This window comes from Ambystoma mexicanum, chromosome 3q (genome assembly GCF_040938575.1).
Source record: "Ambystoma mexicanum isolate Mex_15411 chromosome 3q, UKY_AmexF1_1, whole genome shotgun sequence".
In the NCBI taxonomy this organism is placed as follows: Eukaryota; Metazoa; Chordata; class Amphibia; order Caudata; family Ambystomatidae; genus Ambystoma; species Ambystoma mexicanum.
Window position 1 is genome coordinate 923,555,663 of NC_090926.1, and position 22,589 is coordinate 923,578,251.

At 48.5% G+C, this 22,589-nt stretch overlaps 1 protein-coding gene across 1 annotated transcript in view; it reads right to left on the bottom strand.

Moving 5' to 3' along the window:
• The window catches only part of LOC138583117 (ATP-binding cassette sub-family A member 9-like), a 2,332,105-nt gene that overhangs the window by 1,932,607 nt on the left and 376,909 nt on the right, over nucleotides 1–22,589 (bottom strand). The window contains exon 5 of the mRNA XM_069655077.1: nucleotides 10,989–11,086. Coding sequence (XP_069511178.1) covers nucleotides 10,989–11,086 — 98 coding nt within the window. The remainder of the gene's footprint in view (nucleotides 1–10,988; nucleotides 11,087–22,589) is intronic.

Below are 22,589 nucleotides of genomic sequence, written 5' to 3' on the forward strand. Positions count from 1 at the left end.
ACCAGGGCCGGTTGTCCACCAATGAGATGTGGGTTCTGGAGTGCATCGACCCAGCGCTGCACGCCCAGGTCTTAGAGTTGGTGATGAGGTAGGTGCAACTGGTGCAGTCCAGGGTCAGGGGCAGGAGGCAGTACAGACCACCGTGGAGGGGCCTGTGCCTAATCCAGTTCCTGACACTGTGCCTGCATCAGTATGCACCTGCGGGCATGTCTCAGGCCAGACCCATCCGCAGGTAGCGGATGTGTCCATGTCAACTGACCTTCCACTACCTGCGAACGAGGCAATTCGTGACAAGGTGGAGCCCGTACTAGTCAGGCTCGTGAGGCGCACAGGCGCCCTTCGTGATGATGTACAGGCTTCCTGTCGGGTGCCTGCATGTCATCGCAAAGAGATCTGGGCCCGCGTGAACTGGCTAGCTAAGCTCATTGTCGCGAGTTTGCTACATGTGCTGGCCACTGCTGCGACCCCATCCTCCTCTTCCTCCAATGTGCGCCAGTCGTCCTCCCTGCCGTCTTCTTGCCCAGATACCACCAGTGAGGTCTCCTAAGTCTGCTGGGACTCTCCGTGGGCGACGGTCACTCTGTGTGAGAAGCAGTGCTGCATGCAGAGTAGAAACTGCTTGACAGAAGGGATATTACAGCGACCTCATTTAATCTTCGAACTGCTTGCACAGAAGACATTTGGGAGTGTTACGCCCCATATATTGAAAGCTGCGTCGCTTGCAGAGTAGGAACTGCGACACAGTGGGGACGTTACGGCGGTCACAGTTTTCTGTCTATCCCTCTTTCATTTCTACGAAGTCGGCCTCGATAAGAGACAGACGGTGCCGACATTTCATCTATACAAAGTCAAGGAGATTTATCCCTTTTTTGAGGGATGTTTGATGTTTACAAATTTCCTGGAGTGTGCTTTATAACGAGGACTACCTGTATTTGACCCAGCATCTCTAATACAGAGGAGAAGCTGGTCAAGACAAGACCAGTTTACCATCCGGTGTATGGTTTTCAGAAATGTTGTTAGGTTCATCCCTATCCTGATGAAGACATAGATAACTATCCAAGTCGAAACTATGTATTAAGAAGCCTATTTGACTAAGAAGACTTATTTATCTTGGCATCAACAGTCTGGGCACTAATAGTCGATAACCTTTGTCTGGAATGAACCATTATCATTGAACACTGGAAGTGTTGTTGACATTTCCATTACACAGAATTTGTATCTGTTTGCTTTTGATCCCATTAATTGTTTTTTTAGAAAGCGTAATTTTTATCCTAACAATGGAACAGTTGTTGCACTTTCTTCACATTTCCCTTTAAAAAATGTAAATGTACTATTTTTAGAGCTGTATTGAGCTGTATTAGTATGAATGAATGTATGAATGTCTGTTATATAGGATGTGTTTTACAAAATGAATTAATTAAAGACTTTTTTACAATCTATAACAAAATAAAATGAATTTTTGATGTAATACCCTTTGCCTTGTTCTTCAGTTGCTCTCGTGTTTCCGGCACCGCCACCTGTTTCATATCATAGAACTCTGCATCAATTTCCTGGAGGCGAGTCTCAGCTCTACCCTCGAGGGCTTGCAGGGACTCCATCATGCTCCTCTCAAACTCCCTGCGAATCTCCTCGAGGGACTCCGCCCGCCTCTCTGCCCGACGCAGGGTGTTCTCCGCCCTGGCCATGGTGAGTCGTGCCCCTCGTGCCCGCTGTCGCTCTGCTCCAATCTGCCGGCCCATTCGCTGCCACACGGAAGACATCCTTGTGCCAAGGTCCACATTTCCCTCCTGCCCAATGGCCGATACATGCCCCTGTGATGTTGATGGCCCGAGTCCTGTCGCTTCCTAGGTAGAGCCTGCTGCCGTCAACAAGCCCTGTGACTGCACCTCCAGGACTGCCTCCGGATGATGCCAACCCCCGGGGCAGTCATGCACGTGCCCTGCTGCAAGGTGCCTGCACTACCTCCATTGCCAGTTGTCCTTTAACTAGGGTGACCTGACCACCTCTGCTGATCCTCCTCCGACTCCCGACTGTGGCAGGGATGTGGTCTCCACCGGACTGGCCGCTGTGGTTGGGACAGGTCCACAGGGGGCGCTGGTGGTATCTGGGCCAGAAGACGGCAGGGAGGACGACTGGCGCACATTGGAGGAAGAGGAGGATGGGGTCGCAGCAGTGGCCAGCACATGTAGCAAACTCGCGACAATGAGTTTAGCTAGCCAGTTCACGCGGGCCCAGATCTCTTTGCGATGACATGCATATTTCATATGTATTGTTTTACCTCTAGGTGCCGGGTTTGGAGGTTCCCACCATTATTTGTTGGTTTGCAGAGTTCTATGATGCCATGGCCGAAACTCTTGGCGGATATGGTTAGTCGTAGGACTAGCCCACTGCCTATATAAATAGTTATTTAGTGGTAGGTTTCCATGGACTTTGCTCCACATTTTATAAATAGTTATTTTTTATAGGGTTTTTTAGGGTGTACATATCTTTTTTGGGATCATGGACCCTCGAACACTGTACATAGTTTGACACATTTGCTCTTTTTATGGATTTTTTTCACCATGGAGTAATGTTTTTTTTTAATTTATGGTTGCAATTGAAACATTCATTGGACATGGACCACTTTTGGTAGTTTTACCTTTTTTATCATCACATTTATTTTTGTGTGAAAATTCATTTTCATTTGCATTACATTCTTTTTTCTTTTTCATGGTTATCTTTCAGTTTGTGTGGATTTGAGTATTTAATACATTTTTATTACTAATAATCAGAGTGGTGTCTGCTCTCAATGGTTTGGTGCATGTGTCACTGTTCATTGGCTCTGTTACGTGTCCCTGCTGTTGATCAATGCTGGTCATGTGTTTGCAAACATGTATGTGAGAATGAGTGATTCCCATGTCATGGGGCATGACTGGGGAGTAGGACCAATGGATGGGTGTTGAGTTGCACTGTGGGGGGGCAGCGTGTGGTGACATTTTAGTGGACATTTGCTAGATGATTGCATGTTGGGACAATGGGGTCATTACGAGGCTGGAGGTAGCTATGGCGCTAGGTAGGTGTGGGGGGACGTGAGTCGGGGCCTGCCTGCAGGTTGCCATCACTGGTGGGGGTAGGGGGACATGAGTCGGGGCCTGCTTGAAGGTTGCCGTCACTGGTGGAGGTGGGGGGACATGGGTCGGGGCCTGTCTGCAGGGTATGGTCACAGGTGTTAGGGGGTCCCTTGTGGTGTGGGCTGCCTGCGGGGTATGGTCACGGGTGATGAGGGGTCCCTTGGGGTGTGGGCTGCCTGCGGGGTATGGTCACAGGTGATGGGGGTTCCTTTGGGGTGTGGGCTGCCTGTGGGGTATGGTCAAGGTTGGGATGTCTGCAGGGTATGGTCACGGGTGTTGGAGGGTCCCTTGTGGTGTGGGCTGCCTGCGGGGTATGGTCGCGGGTGATGGGGGTTCCTTTGGGGTGTGGGCTGCCTGTGGGGTATGGTCAAGGTTGGGTTGTCTGCAGGGTATGGTCACGGGTGTTGGAGGGTCCCTTGTGGTGTGGGCTGCCTGTGGGGTATGGTCTCGGGTGATGGGGGACCCTTGGGGTGTGGGCTGCCTGTGAGGTATGGTCAAGGTTGGGTTGTCTGCAGGGTATGGTCACGGGTGTTGGAGGGTCCCTTGTGGTGTGGGCTGCTTGCGGGGTCTGGTCACGGGTGTTGGGGGGGTCCCTTGTGGTGTGGGCTGCCTGCGGGGTATGGTCACTGGTGTTGGGGGGTCCCTTGTGTGTGGGCTGCCTGCGGGTATCGTCACAGGTGTTGGGGGGGCTGTTGTGATGTGGGCTGCCTGTGGGGTGTGTTCGCAGCTGATGGCAGCACGCATGGCCCATTTCATGCGATTTGGCTGGCGCAAGCGGGTTATGCGATTTCGGGGGGTACGCAAGCCACTTTTCACGCGATTTGGATGGCGCAACCGGGGTATGCGATTTCACGTGTGTACGCAAGCCACTCTTCACGCGATTTGGCTGGCGCGAGCGGGTTACGCGATTTCGAGGGGTACGCAAGCCTCTTTTCACGCAATTTGGCTGGCGCGAGCAGGGTACGTGATTTTGCGGATGTACGCAAGCCTCTTTTCACGCTATTTGTCTGGCGCGAGCGGGGTATGCGATTTTGAGAGTGTACGCAAGCCTCTTTTCACACGATTTGGCTGGCGCAAGCAGGGTACGTGATTTGGCTTGCACGAGCGGGGTACGCGAGGCCCTTTTCAAGCGATTTGGCTGGCGCAAGCAGGATACGGGATTTTGCGGGTGTACGCAAGGGCCTTTTCACGAGATTTGGCTGGCGCGAGCGGGGTATGTGATTTTGTGGGTGTATGCGAGCCACTTTTCACACAATTTGTCTGGCGCGAGCAGTGTACACGATTTCGGGGGGTACGTGAGCCACTTTTCACACAATTTGGTTGGCTGGCACGAGTGGGGTACAGGACTTTGCGGGTGTACGTGCGGCCCTTTTCATGCGATTTGGCTGGTGTGAGCGGGGTATGGGATTTCGCGGGTGTACACGAGGCCTTTTCACGCGATTAGGCTGGCGCAAGCGGGTTACGCTATGATTTTTCACATGATTAGGATGGCTGGGCCATGGATGTCGCGGGGGCTTGTGCCATTTTGGACATTTCACTGACGTTTTCCAGTGCACGGGGTGGTGTTGGGGGCGTAACTGGTGCTGCTGGATGTTCGATGCGCCACAGCTAGTTATGGTGCGGGAAATCCATGAATACGAGTTACGCACAATTGCTGTTTTGCGCCCCGGCTGGCGCACGCATGGCGCACGTTCCCTCTCTACGCGCGGCGCTTGCGCTTCTTCTGCGCTGGATTTTATGAATTGGGCCCCTAGGCTTTTTGTGGGAAATGGTAGTATACAGCCTCATCAAGAAATGTAAAAGCCGTTCTAAATGCACCAACACCTAAGATCAAACGAGACCTTAGAGCATTTTTGGGTTTAATTGACTACTATCGCAGATTGGTCCCTAATTTATCAGAAAAAACATCTTTTCTAACTAATAAGCTAAGAAACACTGAACCGCAGAAGAGTTGTTGCAGTGATGAGGATGAAGTCTGTTATAATAACTTAAAACACACTTTATGTCGGAATCCTATATAGAAAGTGGCAGATTTCTCAAAAGACGTTATACTTCAGACTGACGCCTCTCTGACTGGATTGGGGGGCTGTATTATCCCAAGTACACGACAGCTCAGAACACCCTATATTACAAGCTATTTCCCATAGAGCGGAACTATTCAGTGTTTGAATTAGAAGCGTTAGCTATCAAATGGCCCATCCTTTACCTTAAATATTACCTCTTGGGAAAAAAATTAATTCTGGTTATTGATCTTTCTCCCCTTGTATGGATAAGTCAGCGAAAAGAATCTAACCCAGCTGTTATGCAATGGTTTCTGGACTTACAGCCATACTGTTTCACAGTGGAACATCGGAAAGGCAAAGATCAGAGCAACGTGGATTTCCTTTCACGATTCCCCTGTGAAACAGATTCATTCACTTCGCATAGGGGAAGGGTATGTGAAAACCCAGAAGGTGTTTCACAACCTAGTCCCCGGGGATCCCGTACTCAGGTGGCCAGAGAAAGGCCATCGCTTTTGGATCCCGACCCTGGGGGTGGACAAGCGCGGAATGATCACCTGAGTAGGGGGTCCTGGGGAAGTGGGAGAGAAGCACCCAATGGCGAGATATGGTATCCCCTTTTTCCACAACCCAATTAACTATAATCCCCGCTTATTTTATGGGAAACTACAACTAATAATTCTTTCCTACTTTGTCTTGACAAAAGTACTGCACCAAGGAAGATGAGGAACGAGGTTAGAAGGATTACCTCCCCTGACTTGCATTGGCCCTGTCCCTGTAATGAGGCCAGGCAGTCAGGCACCTAGCTCTAACAATGTAAACCTGCCACTTATTAACACTCCCTGTGAAGATAAAAGATGGCACGCAGAGGCACACTTTGAGCGGGGCTGGGTACGAGAAGGAACAGCTCTTCCCAGGCTGATGCAAACCAGGCTGTGGAAGGTGGAAGGCCTTTGAGAGGATCAAGAGAAAGTCAGCCAAGATTTCCATGCTTTCGGGAAGCTGTGAGCGTTCCAAGACAAAGCCAAGCGAGCGGAGGAAAGAAACCTTCAAGTTGCCAGAAAGCAGCCTGCGACCCTCCCGGGTGAACGGTGGAGTTGTGGAGGAGCAGAAGAGGTGTTGGTAACAGCCTTGAGCTGCAGGAAAGAGATGAAAGAAATCCAATTTACATAACCGGTGAGTTATCGGGGGAAACAAAAAAGTTTGGTTGATGTTAAAGGGAAAGTGACCCTTTGACCCTGCAACCTTACCAACTGGCTCGAATCCAATGATATCTAATTTGAAAGTTGAAGGTTGTGCGTGTGCCGATAAAATGCGAATGAACAGAACAATTGTTGAAAGACAAAGATACAAAGTAGCAGAGTGGTCCTGCTGGATTACGTTGCACATTCGAAAGTCTCTGTGAAATGATATGAATTTTGAAAGACATTACAAGCGGAGATGAAAGGAAACCGTGATAAGGAAAGAAAGTTGAACAAGAGGAAAGTGATATTTGTGAATTGTGAAATTTGCCAACAGGGCAAAAGTTAAATATAACAACTTTGGAAAGAGGCCAATAAGGCAAGTGAAAGAGAATAAGAACTACAGGTACCAAGAGGCATTCATGGAAAGATTGTGAATTGAGGGATTGTTGAAAAAGTGGTCGAAGGGGTCATGCAGAGGTCTATGTAAATTCCTTGCAGTCGCGAAAGTCTTTGCCAGTGAAAAGATATGTGAGATAAAACGTGGGGGAGGGAAACCCACGGAGGAGAAACAGACTCGAGCCCGGCAGAGGGAAGCCTGTGCAGAACTGTGAGAAATTGTGAATATATGAACTGAGTATTTATGGTAAGGCGGGCAAAGCCTAAAGAAGTGACTGAACTACTAGAAGTTGAACTGTGTCAAAGTGTGCAAGACTGACAGAACTGCGCCATCCACCCATCCTTTGTTTTTTGAGGGACTCTCTAGACCCGTGGGGTTGAACCTGGGGAAGGGAGTTGGTACTGAAGCCATTCTGACATTTCTTTTTGAGACACTATTCTCATTTTTGTATTCGCTTAACACGTTTGTTATTCTAAGAAGGAGGGCAAGGTTAGGTTTTCTTAGTATAGGCCTTTTTATTTTGAACAGACTGACTTGGACGTATTTGTTATTGGTTAATGGTCGAGATTACTCCCATTTTAGAGTTAGGGCCAGTTAGGAATTCTACCATCCCAATCAAAAGTGTAAATAAAGTTTTTTGAAACTTGTATCTAGTGTGTCTGTGTCGATACCGGTTACCAGACATTTGGTCGAAAAAAATTGGTCGACCAGACAAATGGTCGAACCAATTTGGTCGAAAACCAAATGGTCGAATTTTTTTTTTTTTATTTGAACCCTTTTTTATTATTTTTTTGGGGGGTCCCCCCCAACCCCCTTTTTTTCTCTAAAAACCCCTTTTTTTACAAAACGAAAACCCGAAAAATAAATATATAAATAAATAAAAAAATTCGACCATTTGGTTTTCGACCAAATTGCGTCGACCCAATGTCATTCGACCAGTTTTCAGTCGACCAAATGACTGGACACCGTCGATACCATGCCTTACTCACACTATTAATAGATAATTTATCTCTTCACATACCAAATACTTGTAATCGTTCAAGTGCTAATGTTGTTGGCACCAGTGCACCTTCTGCAAAATTTCCCTTTCTGTTACATTTTGCATACACAGCTCTCCTTGCTGTTCATTTGGTGCTGCTAGCTACGTGATCACTATTCCTACATGAAAAATAAGCAAACTCATTCCTTTCGCGTTGTGGTCTGCTTTCTGCTTCTACTCTCTGGCCTTCCTTTCAGGCTTCTGTGAGTGCCTCTTTTTGTCCTTGTTATCCTTATTAGAACGCACTTGTGCATATTCCATTGATTGTTCTGCCATCTTAGCCAATGCTATAATTTGGTCTAAATTCAGACCTTTGATTAACAGAAGTCTTTCTTGAAACTCCCTGTCATTAGGGCATTGTACTATTTGATCTCAAATAAGGCTTTCAGTGATGGACTCAAATGTAGTCTTTTGGCGAGGCCTTGTAATACAGTCACATACATTTTATTTTCCGATTGATACCTCGGCAGCAGAAAAACAACAAATGGCGTTCGATAACCACATTTTTTCTCGGTCCAATTTGTTCTTTTAGGGCTCTCGCAGTTTCTTGGTATATTTTTTGTGCATCAACTGTATTCTCTGCCACTTAGATTTACAGTAGGTTTTCAAATACTCGGCGCTCCACAATGCCTAGACAGTTCAAGAGTATAGCCTCATTACGAGTCCAGCGTTAATCCTGCCGTTGCTTCCGGTGGGTTGCCGCAGGCTCGTAACACTTTTCCGGCGACTGACTTCCCGGTGCCACTGGGACATTACAAGTCCAGGCAGATCGGGAAGTCAGGCGCCGGAAAATGTTAGTCCCCATTCCCATGGAGTCCCATAGGGCACCGTGGGAATGGACACACGAAAGCAACGGCACCGTTGCTAACAGTGCTGGTGCTTCCGCAAAAAACTCTGCAGGTGGGTGCCCTTTACGCCCGGCAGGACAGACCTGCCGGGCGCAACGCCCCCCACCTTCAGAGTTGTAGTGTGCCAATCCGGAATGGGTATGTTGCTACCGGCCCTCTTAATTCCTGACTGCCACACTTATCGACACTTCAGGTGCAACCTTACCAACTGGCTCAAATCCAATGATATCTAAAGCCATCCTGACTCGAAAGAGAAGGCTACCCTACTTCCTCTCCTCAGTATCAGCTCACCTGACTCCCCACATAACTACTGTGACACACTTTTCTGACTATGGGCCTCATTACACGGTAGGCGGTAAGGGTTTACCGGTACCAGTATTTTACCGGTACCGGTAAACCCTTACCTACGAGGTCCCTTTGCGGGTTGGTGAATTTAGCGCCTGATTTTTGCAGGCGTTAAAAACCAACCCGCAAAGGGACCAGGGAGCTAATTACGGTACCGCAATTTGCGGCACCGTAATTAGCGCCTTCCCCATTCCCATAGAGCCCTATGGGGCAAAAATGGGAATGGGGAAGGGCAATGGGGGAAAGAGGAATTACCGCCCCGCCAACCTTGGAATAGGGCGGTAATTCCCCTTTCCACCAAGGCGGTGCCAGTATTTTACCGGCATGCCACCGCCATCCGTGTAATGAGGCCCTATGTATACAATTCATACAATCATTTGCAACTGGTAATTGATGTAAATATAATTGATGTAAATTCCTGTGACATACTCTGTAACTTCTAAGTATTAATTATGCAACTTGTAAATTATGTAAATTCCTGTGAAATACTCTAACTTATACGCTTAAAATATCCATGTCTCCGCGCCCTGATACCTTCTGGTCTGGTGCGCGTTACAAATAAAGAAACAAACCCTCGTAATGAGGCCCATATATGTCTTGTTTCTCCTCGGGATCAACGTTTTTGCCTCTTATCACAATATTGTATGTGCTGAACAGTTTCTTTCAGTGTGTCCATGCTATAGTGTGTTTGTTGTTTGGAGAGCTGGGGATGGCTGAATGGTGGCTTCCATGACTATGTTGATGTCTTAGGAAAATAACTAACGCAATAAACAAACACAGCAACATTCACATTCATAAGTTGCAATAATAATCCAACATAATTTATTGACATCATGGTCATTATGAGTTTGGTGGTATCCGCCGCCTGATATCCTGGAATTTGCGGGATATTACAGGTGGCAGGAATCACAGTAAATCCCCATTGACTTTTGGTATTACCGGCACCAGTGATACCAGTGCCGGTAATACTGGCTGTTTTTTGCCAGTGGAGGCCTGATTTACCACCAGCTCTTAGCTGGAGGTAAATCAGGCAACCCCCACTGGCAAACATGTACTCTTCCGGTCCAGAAAAGTGCCGATTTACGGAAATACAGGCCCTTTTTCCCAGACCGGCAGGGTCATAATAAAGAATATTTCTTCCAAAAGCACATGAAAATCATTTGATAAGAAGTCAAAATAACAAGCTAAAATAACTACTCACTAACTAATTCTCTGGTTTTCAACTGGGCATTAGGCTCTATTTGGCATATGTTTCGTCTCTGTATGTTTCATTTTTCTCCATGTAGCTCTCTGAAGGGGGCATGACTGAAACTCGAAGTAACAAGATATTTTCAAACAGCCACCAGACAATCATTGCCTTTCAGCTTTTTTCCGTGGTTGTCAGGGAGTAACCAGGTTTTCGTTTGTCCTTCTTTGCTTTATATTGGAATCTGTTGACAGGAGTAATGGGCTTTCCCGTGATCCTTCTTTGATTCTTATTGTCAAATTTTGCCAGGATGCATGTGCTTCCCCGGCCCTTTCTCTTACGCGCTTGATAGTCACGCTCAAGTTTGGCCCTATCCTTTTTACGTGTGGGGTGTGCTAGTTTCCTTCAATTTGTGCCGCACAACATACCTTGTATCGATTCTGCAGCGGGGCTTGAAGAACTGCTGTGCAGTGCCAGTCATAACTATAGCCCCTCCCTTTTTGCGAGGAGACCACCAGGACTCTCCATCCCCTGTGCCATTTGTGTTGGGCTGGGCACTGAGTTAAGGCCCCACACACGATATGACAAGAGTGGTGAGAGGTCACACCAATGTTGTATTCTCATTATCTGTTAAATTTGGTCAAAATCCACAATGTTTTGCTTTAAGTAAAAACGAATAATATATCTTTAGTGATGACCTCCCTCCTAAATATGAACGGATTTATAAAAGTCGCCAGAATACATACAATGCTATAGTCATCCATACTGCAGAGGTTTCTAGTTGAATATGTGTAATGCAACGTGGTATCACATAGCACACTTCTGCATGTTTTGTTGGCCTCGCTGTGCATTACATATTGAGCTGGAATGTCTACTTACTTCGACAATGGAAGCGTCAATGCTTGCTTGCAGGAACACGAAGCCTCCCCACCAGTATTGTGCAGCAGAGCAGTACTGCGTATCGCTTGCGCACGACGCTAAAGAGAAAATGAAAAGCAAGAACATTCATTTTCAGCTTACCAACCTAACAATAAAGACACCCACCCTCCCCCACAGCTTATATATTTGACACATTAGCATTCTGTTTGTCTGTTTGGCGAAGTTTGTCTCCAATCAACATATGTTCTTCCAAAGTATGTGGTTCCCATGACACCCACCTGTTGGGCACATATGCCATAGTACTAGGACACCCGGTGCTGAATGTCAATTGAGCACTAGATTCGCTTTTCTGCTAATAGGTTTTGTACTATGGCCAGCAAGACCCTGCTGCACATCATTCTGTGATCATGTGCAATGGCTACTGAAAAAAAATCCCTTCTCCAGCCACCACTTGTTCCACCGTACATCTGTCCAGACACACGTACATATGTTATGTGGTACCCCTGCTGCCTTTCTGTTGGGCCCACATTCCACACTCATGGAACACCCTCGACTGAATGCCAACTGGACACTCCACTACTTGCTTTACTGCCCATACATTTTTCTATCTGGCTGGTACGACTCCTCTTCCCATCATATTGTGATCATGTGCAACCACCATCACGTCCTCTATACACCTGTCCAGACGAATGTGCGTACATTATGTGGTGCCCATGTTGCCCTTCTGTTGGGCCGATACCCCTTTCACATGGGACACCCATGACTAAAAGTCAACTGGGCACACAACTCACTTTTCTGCCCATAGGTTTGCCTATCTGGCTGGCACAACTCCTTTGCCTATCATTTTGTTATCATGCCTCAAGAATCCCTTATCCAACATTGCATCGGGTCCTCCATACACCTTTTGACATGCATGTACCTACAGTATGAAGTACCTATGTTGCCCCTCAGTTGGGTTCATATGTACCACTCATTCGGCACCTGAATTGTATGTACTTTATTGTTCAACAACATATTCGCTTTTATGGTTGGCAAGTCCCCTTTACATACCCCTTTGTGGTCACGTGCGTTTGCTACCAGGAGAATCCATTCTCCAACCACCCTTAATTCCTCCCTGAATATGTCCAGATGCATGTACAACTGGCCTGCAGGACCTATGTTGCCCTTCCTTGCAGTCTTTATGCCATATACATTAGACTCCTGCAACTGTATGCAAACGGGGCACTCCACTCAGCTTTACTGCCGATATGTCCCCTTACCTGGCCGATCCACCCACCTCATAATGGTCATTTGGGATCGCCAAACGATAGGCTTTACCAACAACGTTGGTAACCATCACAATGTCCCTGTTAACCTTCCCAAAACGGGGAATTTCCCTGCCACATAATCGAACCTGGTATGTGCTGTTTTACTTCTTTCAGCCAGCCTGTCCTTCCCCGCTCCATGTCAGCAACCTAACACCCGCAGAGAAGTGCTCATCCACAAGCATATCTGTAAGGCACTTGCTGCCAGGGCAGTAAACAATAGCCCCTACTGGCTGTAAGGGGCAAGCTTTTACTCTGCTCCCCAGTTACAAGATGGAATTAGACAGCTCCAAGCACACGGTCATTTCCAACCATTTCTCACAATCAAACGCACTACAATGGTGTGCTCCAGTGCCACGTACCCCTTTGATCACTACATAAACAGAGGTCCTAACAACAACCATTATCTTAACCTACTATACCACGTTTACACCTGCTGATAGGTATCCCTCACACTGCTCGTTATTTAATCTTGGTCATCCGCCAAATGTTCACGAGATACAAGGACAAGTTCGTTTTCTCTTGAAACTTGATAATTCTGCCTAAAGGGGGGGAAGAGTGACTGGAGGGGACCTCACACTGGCCCTGATGCTTCACTCAAGCCACAATAATCCCTCTCAGCTCAGAGCCCTGCCTAACTAAAATTCCAAACATCAATATACAATTTATCTACCTGTATTAGTATACTCACTCCGATAAACCATTGCCTCCCTGTGCAACTGCTTACTCTATCCTCTGCATTTGGAAACTCTACACTGGTTATGTGCCTTGCATCCTACAGATTGTAACTAACGAACAACATAAAGCCATAAAGAGGAAACCGTAATACATCCCATGATGAGGCCCAATACTGCAAGATCCATATCTTTGCCTTGACAAAAACAAAAAAAAGCATTTCTCCCCCTAACTTAATGCTGTTAAATCACCAAAGTTTTTAATGCCTATTTTAATATTACTGTGATGTTCGGAGGTATTTCATAGCAAAAGTGATCAACATGATAACAAAACTATCATGCAACACCTATTTATTGGGACCACGTGTCAACTTGAACCAAGTGGCAGGGTTGGCCGCCATATATCCACCCTGTACTACCTGGAACAGCAAAGAAAAAATGGAAGGCGACGATTATGGATCCAACTCATGAAGACCACTTCCACCCAACACTGCGCACCCACCGGTTTAGTACTAGCCTGCAAGCGCATGTATGGTAACATCACCTGCCAACCTCAATCCTGGCACACTGCTAGGAGCCACATCCATCATGAACAGTAAAATGTAACTTGAATTTACACTTTCCCTTTGCACATGCTTGCAGACTGCATCTTCTACCAGACCTAACGGTATTCTCTTCTTACTCTATACACCTTACTCGTAGGTTCACCCAACTTGAGCAACCCTGCACAACATAAGTGCCCCCGCCCCGTGAGTTGACCTGCACTCCTAGTGCCCTTCACAATGGTTATAACTGTACATGAACTTTCACAATGCCCCTAAAAATTAACAACTCTTGCCCTCTAATATTTCAACAAATACCAACATTGAAATTGGGATCCACTCCAGTCACAAGCCTGTTCACTGTTCTTGCAAACCTTTTTGCATCTTGGGACACCCATCCGGTTGAAAGTCAACTCATCCTTAGACAGAGCCAGCTTTTTAAAAATAATAAGCCACTGAAATGCCAATACTACTTAAGCAACTGCTTATAAATCCTCTACTAATATTGGGCTTCAACCATTATGTTGTAAATTGCAGGATCCGGCCGCAGCAGCTGAAACCAATGTGCCAAACCGTTTTGCCATCTATCATGAACCACATCAGGCTGCCATCCTGCCTTGTGCCTGGCCACTACTGGTTATTATGACTTTCTCTAAGATGCCCCTGCCTCATTATTCAAACACGCTCCTGCAATCAGCCATCGCTTTATAGCATACGCTGACTGGCCAATCGATTGAAGTCTCGCATCTCCAGCTGAGGAACCAACTAGTGTTAGGAATTTCTCCCAGAACCTTTTACAATAATAAGCATGTTTGCCAATCAACATTCCCCAGCACTCAGTTCCCCCACAACAGTCAAGTTTTGAATTCCACCCTTAAACAACATGCGTGCCCTGCCTGTGGGTTTGTTAGTCGCACAATTGTATGATAAGGATCATCTACATTCCTCGCTCACTGAGATTACACTGAACCCTATAGGGTTAAACTTAACATTTGGTCCCAAAAATAATTGTATCGGCACAATCCTTCACTCATGCACAATAATCACTCCTACTTATACTTTTTTCGATGGGGCTTCATCCGCCCGCCCTTCTACCTCTTTTGAAAATGCTGCGGCCGGCATCATTAATTCAAGTGCTCCTGCATAAAATGTTGCCTTCTCATAGACCACGAGCACTGGACAAAGACAATGCAGGGGTACAGAACATTTTCCTTCAAAAGCCCCACGGCTGCCCCTCGAAGGAGAACATCTCCCAGCCACAGGGTGCAGGGGTTCGGACAGGAAACCTTTGACCTTGGGGGCAAGTACAATTTTCTGGCCCACTGTTCAAGGGCCCAAGCACACAATGCAGGAGCCACAGTTTCCAGAACAACTGAACTCAATACTAACATCTTCCTCACCCACACATTCTCAGGTATATATAGTGGACAATATTGACATTAGTCAATATGCACCATATCTTTCAGTTATGTTTGTGGTTTCTTAGAGCCCCAAGGGCCCGGGGACCCTCTTCCACTTACCAAACGCAGTAAAATGATTTCACCAGGATAATATAAATTGCTCAAATGGGAAAGCCGGTATTTGAGCGCAGGCTTCCTTGTGTCCTAGTTGGTAGCTTGACAGCAGGCAACATCCCTCTTCTCCTCCCATCCGATCCTGTATTTAGTTTTAGACAAATGTAAAGAGATGGGGAAGCTAGGCAGTATCTTGGTGAAGCAGAGTTATAGGGTCTGACTTTACTCTAAGAGACAAGCACGCGCTGGCACGGCAAAATACCCATACTTGGCTTCCTGCCTCCCCAACCCACAACAAAAAACCCAATCATGGCACCCTCTTTACCCACCCTCACCACATAAGACCCAGATTGGCATCTTGCCTCTGCACCAGTGTGTATCATAGAAATGGTTAATATCATAATTATTGGGGGGCGCTGTTGCACCGAAGCAAGATGGCTGCCTGAGTGCTGAGCTCTAGACTGGGAGAGCACATACTCGCCGGCAGATCCTCACAGACACAGCTGATCTAGTTCCTATTACTTTGGCCGCCGTGGGAACCTCCACACTATGTTCACGCCGACTCTCGGGCCTGGGGACCCCCTGGAGGCTTCGCTGCAGCCGCTGTAATATCAGGGCGGCAGATGCCTGGTTTACCCCGTGCCACAGTTCCAGCAGCCGCGGCTCTTCCTTTTGCCCAACACCCCGGCGTGGACGGCCTCTGTGGGCGAGGAGCATCTGAGTCTGGGGAACGTGCCGGGCGGCCGGGACCAGAGCGGGATCACTCAGCATACCCCTGCGTCGTGCCTCACCAGCGCACCCAAGCCTTCGTGATATATTGCTGAGGACCAATGCGGGCTGCCCGACCTGGGCTGGATCCTGCTACGCCTGGTGCCCCTGTGACCTTGCCGGACGCCGCAGGTGACAGTGCCACCACAGCCGACTCCGCGGCAGTGTGCTGTCCTTCCTGCTCCCCCCCCTTGAGGCCCACCCCGGGACACCTCAAGACAAGGTAGGGGGCCCGGAGGGGGTGTGAGCGGGCTGCTCCTATGGTGCTGCGGGGCCGGCATCTACGGCGTTGGGGCTGCCCTGGCCCCCCTTCCCCTCCCCTCGCGGAGAGTTACTGTTCCCGCGGCACCAGGGACATCGTAAACCTGAGCGCTCTGTGGGGGGGTGGCCCCCTGGGCCCGTACATTTCCCCATTTCTCCCCCCCGCACCTACATCGGATCCTGTTGCAGTCCTCCTAGAGTGCCATCATGCAAGCCCCTCAGTCACGTGCTGCCCATCCCACCGGGAGTCCGGGGCCTGCTGAGGGTGCCCCAGACCTGGGGCGAGCCTGGGGGTGCATCCTCTGTGCAGCTCCATCACTGGGGTAATTATTTACTGCTCCCCCTAGAAGCCGCCCCAGGCGAATGACTGTGAACTGAGTTTCCCCTCGGGAGGCCCCCCCCTGCTGCTACCTACCCTGCAAAAGTTGATTTGGTGGTGAACACGGGGCCGAAGACTTGCCCGGGGCCACACTAAGCCGTGGATTGGACTCTCCAGAATCAGCCTTATGAACCCTGAATAGTGCCGTACCCTCTGATCACTCCATGTGCTCCAGCTATGGACGTGGCCCTACCCGGACCACCAAGACCTGCCCCGCCCGGGACCAGCCCCAAGAGCCTGCGCTGCCGGCAGTCACTCTCTCATCAGCCTCATCCTAGGGAATACCCTGTCGCTGCTGCCGAAGACGCAGGTCCTCTCCACTGGTGCCGCCTCCGTCTGCACCGACTCCAAAGAAGGCTGGAACTGTAAGGCTAACACTGGGCACACACTTACAGGCTTAATAAGCCTAAGAGCATAATTTACCCAGGAGCAATATATAAACTCAGCAACCCGAAGGACCACACCACTACCTACCTTGATACCCCGACTCCAGCAATTGCTACTAAGGAACTCCACTACCTCTGATCGTTCATACTCTCCCAGGCTCCTAGAACTCCTATCCTGGTCCTCACCATGACTAAAGTAGCCAGTGCCAGGAAAAAGCAAAGTTCGCTGAACATGTTCACCAAAACGCTGTCCAGGCCAGCATCTGATTCCCCTGAGGAGGCACCCACCACCTCGGCCCCTGCAGCCCCAGATGATTCACAGAAGATGCTGGAGTACATTCGGGATGGATTCACTACACTGCATACTAAACTTGACGATATGAATGGCACCATCTCCTCCATAAAAGCCCATATCGAAAAAAGAGACGGACGAGTTGCTGAAATTGAAACTAGGGTGGGTGCCGCTGAGGATGAGCAGAGCTCTCTCCACGCTGCGGTTTCCACACTTTCCAATCGGGTATCGGCAGTGGAGAAGAAAAATGATGATCTCGAATCCCGCTCGAGACGAAATAACCTCCACATTGTCAGAGTACCCGAGGACAACATCATGGAGCCCATGGAGGACTAAGTGGAACGCATCCTCATGACACTCCTGGATACACCGAAACTCTCCCTGCAGTTTTCAGTCGAAAGAGCACACCGATCCTTGACCGCAAAACCTAGACCAGGTCCCCCCCCCACGGCCCATCATAGCCATAATCTTGAACTTCCGGGACCGTGATGCCCTCCTACGGGTGGCCAGGATTAAGGGACAACTTCTTCTTGGGTCGGCCAGGATCCACCTTTACCCGGACTACCCCGTGGCGGTACAGCAGGAACGCAAAACCTTTGATGCTGTGAAAAAGAGACTCTGAGACTTAGGGGTTAAATACTCCATGCTGTTCCCTGCTAAATTAAGGATTGAACATTCCAACAAAACGTTTTTCTTCACGATCCCGGAGGAGGCCTCCAAGTTTATCGATGAGCATTGCCCTGGCTGAGCCCTCGTCGCCACAGTGGAAGTTTAGTCTGGTGTGATATCTACCAATTCGGCCTATGCCAGCAATAGGCCGTACTCAGCCTTGCTTATAACAGTGACTATGCCTTCCAAGAATACATTAGTTGTCAGTTTGTTTCCTCTTGTTAAGCTGATCCTCTGTTGTCCGGTCCCTGTAGGTCACACAAACTCATTGTGTTTAGCAATTACCAATACCCTAATGCTTTCCCAGTTCTAAGTTATGGCACAGTATTGATTCACATGCTCCTAGACGTGATACAGGAGACCTGATCATGGTCATTTATACTGTATTATTTCTAACCCTCACGGGATTATATCAACAGGTGGCTTGTAGCCCTCTTGGGTCAACCAACTATCCACCTACGTGCGTAACCTACACTAAACACACTAGCTAATTCAGCTGTACTGGAAATCTCCTTACACTCTCTCTAGTATGCGACACCATCGCCAGGGCAGCTAACAGGCCCCCAGTCGCTGATGGCGAGAAGTTTTTTGTTGTTATGGTTGGGTTGGGGTCTCATTCCTCTGTTTGGGGGAGGGATGCGCGTCGGGTGGGGGGATGGGATGTTATGTAAAAAAAAGTCTTGACAACCACCACAGATGCCACACGTAACGCATTAGTACATCACGGATTCACAGATAGGGTGACACACCTGCCCAGGCCGAGATGGCATAGACCAACACGAACCCCTAGAGAAAAACTCAAACAATCCCCCCACGCTGATGGCGGATAGCAGCTTAACCTTCATGAGCTGGAATGTGAGGGGACTGGGCAACCACAAAAAGATGTGACAAATACAACTCTATGCTGAGCGCCAAGGAGTTCAAGTCCTATGCCTACAAGAAACCCACGCTCGCTCTGAACAATGCGAGAGATTCGCTAAACAGTGGGGACCCCAGAGGTACTACACTAACTACTCCACTCAGAGTCGTGGCACTCTCACTTTAATTCACAGGAGCCTTAAGTTCTGTTGCTCCCATTCACAAATAGACCCCTTCGGGAGATATATACTTATCAGCAAATTGCAAAACCAAAAGGTAGCCATCTTGAACATATACGGCCCTAACATTGACGATCCCGAATTCTACCTTCACCTGGCCACAGTCCTGGAGAGTTACCCCCAGATTCCGATTATATGGGGCGGCGACTTCAACACGATCCTAGATGTTAACCTAGACAGATCAGGCTCCAGACCTCGCCAACTCTCAAGGGCAGCCTACACGATTCTCACAATTCTCCCCCGATTAGCAGTGGTTGACGCTTGGCACCTAATGTACCCTGATTCCCGCACGTATTCCAACTATTCCTCAGTCCATGACTCACATTCAAGGATAGACAGATGGCTCTTATCGGACATACTGATCAGGTGCCTGTCCCATCTGGCTATCCTCCCCAGAACGCTATCTGATCATTCTCTGGTAATTATATCATTGAACTGGGGCCATGACTACGAAAAAACTAGACAATGGAAAATGAGGCCCCATGCCCTCCTAGACCAGGCCTTCGCCTCCAAACTTGAATCTTCCATCGAAGAGTTATTTGAGATTAACACAGGTTCAGTATCTTCACGAGCCATCCCTTGGCTCCTTTGGCTCGTGAAGCCATCCTTCACGAGCCATCCTTTGGGAATCCTTTAAAGCTTACACGAAGGGTATTTCTATATCCAAAGAGAGCGGCATCCGGAAACGTATCCGGGAAGATATCACTGACAGCGAATCGTCCCTAGCTAACCTGGAGACCCAGTATGCCCAGAACCACTCCCCTAACACACTAGCATCACTGGGTTCGGAGCTTGACAGATTCTGCCGCCTCGCGGAGCGTGAGGTTAAGTTCCTGGATGGCCCTTAGGCGGTAAAACGATATGGGGACGGTGAGAGACTAGGCCGCATGCTGGCCAGATTGATTAGCCGCAAGTTTGGAGCCCCAACATTCCGGAGATAGAAAGACCCGACGGAACAGAAGCTACCTCACCACAAGACATCAACACAGAGTTCCTAACATTTTATACCTCTCTATACTCGAAAGCCGAAGGCCCCCATATCTCAGAAATCAACTCCTATCTGGAAGACCTCCCCCTCACGGCCCTGTCTAATGATGCCATTGTCTCCCTGGAAAGGCCCTTCAATGCCGAAGAACTTACAGAAGCCATCATGTCACTTGCGGCGGGGAAGGCTTCAGGGCCAGATGGCCTCCACATGGACTTTTACAAACGTTATAAATGTCTGCTGGTTCCGCATTTACTGGCTCTCTTGGAAGAGGCATGCGCAAAAGGTATACTCCCCCACTCTCTCCGAGAGGCTATGATAACAGTTCTTCTCAAACCAGGCAAACCCCCCACCCAATGTGGTTTGTACCGCCCCCTCTCGTTAATTAATTGTTACGTCAAAATATATGCTAAACTACTGGCTAACCGACTGGCTTCATTCATGCCCTACATCATTCACCCTGACCAGGCAGGTTTTGTCCCAGGTAGGCCCACATCCCTAAACCTTAGAAGACTCTTCAATGTGATCAGCAGGATCAATCCAAAGATACAGACGGTGGCAGCCACTTTAGACATACAGAAGGCATTCGATTCAGTGTCCTGGGAATACCTGTGGCGAGTCCTTGAAAAATGCAAATTTGGCCCCAACTTTCGAACCTGTGTCAGGCTCCTTTACACCAACCCAGTGGCTAGAGTCCGCACTGAAGACAGATGTTCCACTCCCTTCCAGATAACCAGAGGGACGCGACAGGGAGGCCCCTTTTCTCCGATAATATTTGCAATAGCTATGGAACCCTTTGCGGACATGATGCGCCAGTCACACTCCCACAGAGTCTTGCACACTGCGGGACAGGCCGATGTTGTCTCCCTATATGCCGATGATGCCCTTCTTTACATCCGCTCCCCAGAAACCAACCTTGCTCCAATTCTGAATGATGTGGCCCAATTTGGACTCATATCTGGGCTGAAAATGAACTGCTCTAAGTCGGTCCTATTTCCGCTCACAGACACCACACAACCACCTTCTGATCTAGGGGGATTCACATGGTCTCAATCCAACATCACTTACCTGTGGGTGGTGGTTTCCCAAAACCGCTAGCTGGGCTAGACTCCCCATCGCCCTAGCTGGTAGAATCGGATTACTTAAAATGGTAGTGCTACCCCAAACCGATTCACCAACCTTCCTCTATGGCCAGGCAATGAATTCTTCAAGATGCTACGCGGCATAACTAACACCTTCCTCTGGCATTCCGGTGCAGTCCGCCTCAAACTAACTACACTTACCACCCCCAAGGAATTAGGCGGGTTCGGCGCCCCCGACTTTCTGAGGTACTGGGTGGTAGCCCAATTCGCTTCCCGTTGGTTTGAAACCACTGATCCCCCTCCTTATGTCCGAATTGATAAACTGAAGGTTAACGAGCGACGATTGGATCCCTCATTCTCAAGCCCGTCCCACCTGACCTCAACAGATCAGACCCCGTATTTAGTATATCCTTGGCACTCACCAAAATATGGGCAATGGTTGCTACACCTCACCCATTTCAAGGGGACCTCCCACTCTGGAATTTCTTCCCTGATGTTCCATACATCCCTCAGTCCATCGTGTCTCGCTGGACTGAGGCAGGTTTCTTGACACTTCATGATGCCTATGAACGGGGCAATTTTCTCGAGTGGTCAGATCTCCCTCTCTCCCTCAGACGTAAGCCATCAGCATGGCTGCAATAACCTTGCTTCGAAAGAACCTAAAAGCCAGAAGCCCGTTTCCCCGCATTGCCACCGGATGATCCCATAATTGCTGAACTCTGCTCCCCCGATTGCTTCAGAGGGAAGGTATCAAGACTGTATAATCTATTGCAGACTAGAGCTGCCCCCTCTTTTACCAAACTAAGACTTAGATGGGAGGAGGATCTCGGAGTCGAGATTACTGATGAACGCTGGTCCCGAATGTGTGCGCGTACCCAGGAAGTGTCCTATAACTCTAGGTTCAAATTATTGCAATTTAAGGTGCTGCACAGATACCACCACACGCCAACTAAACTGCATCATATGTTCCATGAACTCTCGCCTAACTGCCCCAGATGTGGCGCCGACCAAGCCTCTTACATTCATATGATCTGGCACTGCGCACATCTGACGCAATACTGGACCGAAATATGCTCCACAATATCCGACATACTTGATCATACTATAGACCCCTCTCCTATGTGCTGCCTCTTCCACGATTTCCCCAGTTTGAAGCGTGACGCTAGGAAATTGGCAGGTCTCTGCATGATGCTGGCAGTACGCTGCATACTAATGTGCTGGCTTCGTCCCAGAGCGCCCACCTACGCACAGTGGCTCAGGGGAGTCACCTGGGCGCACGATAACGAGGAGGCATGGGGAGCATTGCAACACCCCCACTCGAGACCAAGGGACATTTGGCGTCTGTTCCGCATGTCAGCATTGACCTCCAACTCAGATTTGGATTCTTCCCCCCCCTTCCCGGTCCCCACAATAATTCCCCCCTGTGATATGCCTCCCCGTTAGGCCTGTTCGCAATGCATTTGTTATTATCCAACCTTTGTGATCTGCATGATAATCTCGCACTGTACTGCAAAGTCTCCTTGTTGTAAATTTTTTCTGTATGTTATCAAGTCGAATAAATAAAGTTAAAAAAATATATGTATATTATAATTATTACATACCCATAAAATTCAGACTTTCCCTATAGATAGTTAAGGAAAATATTAGA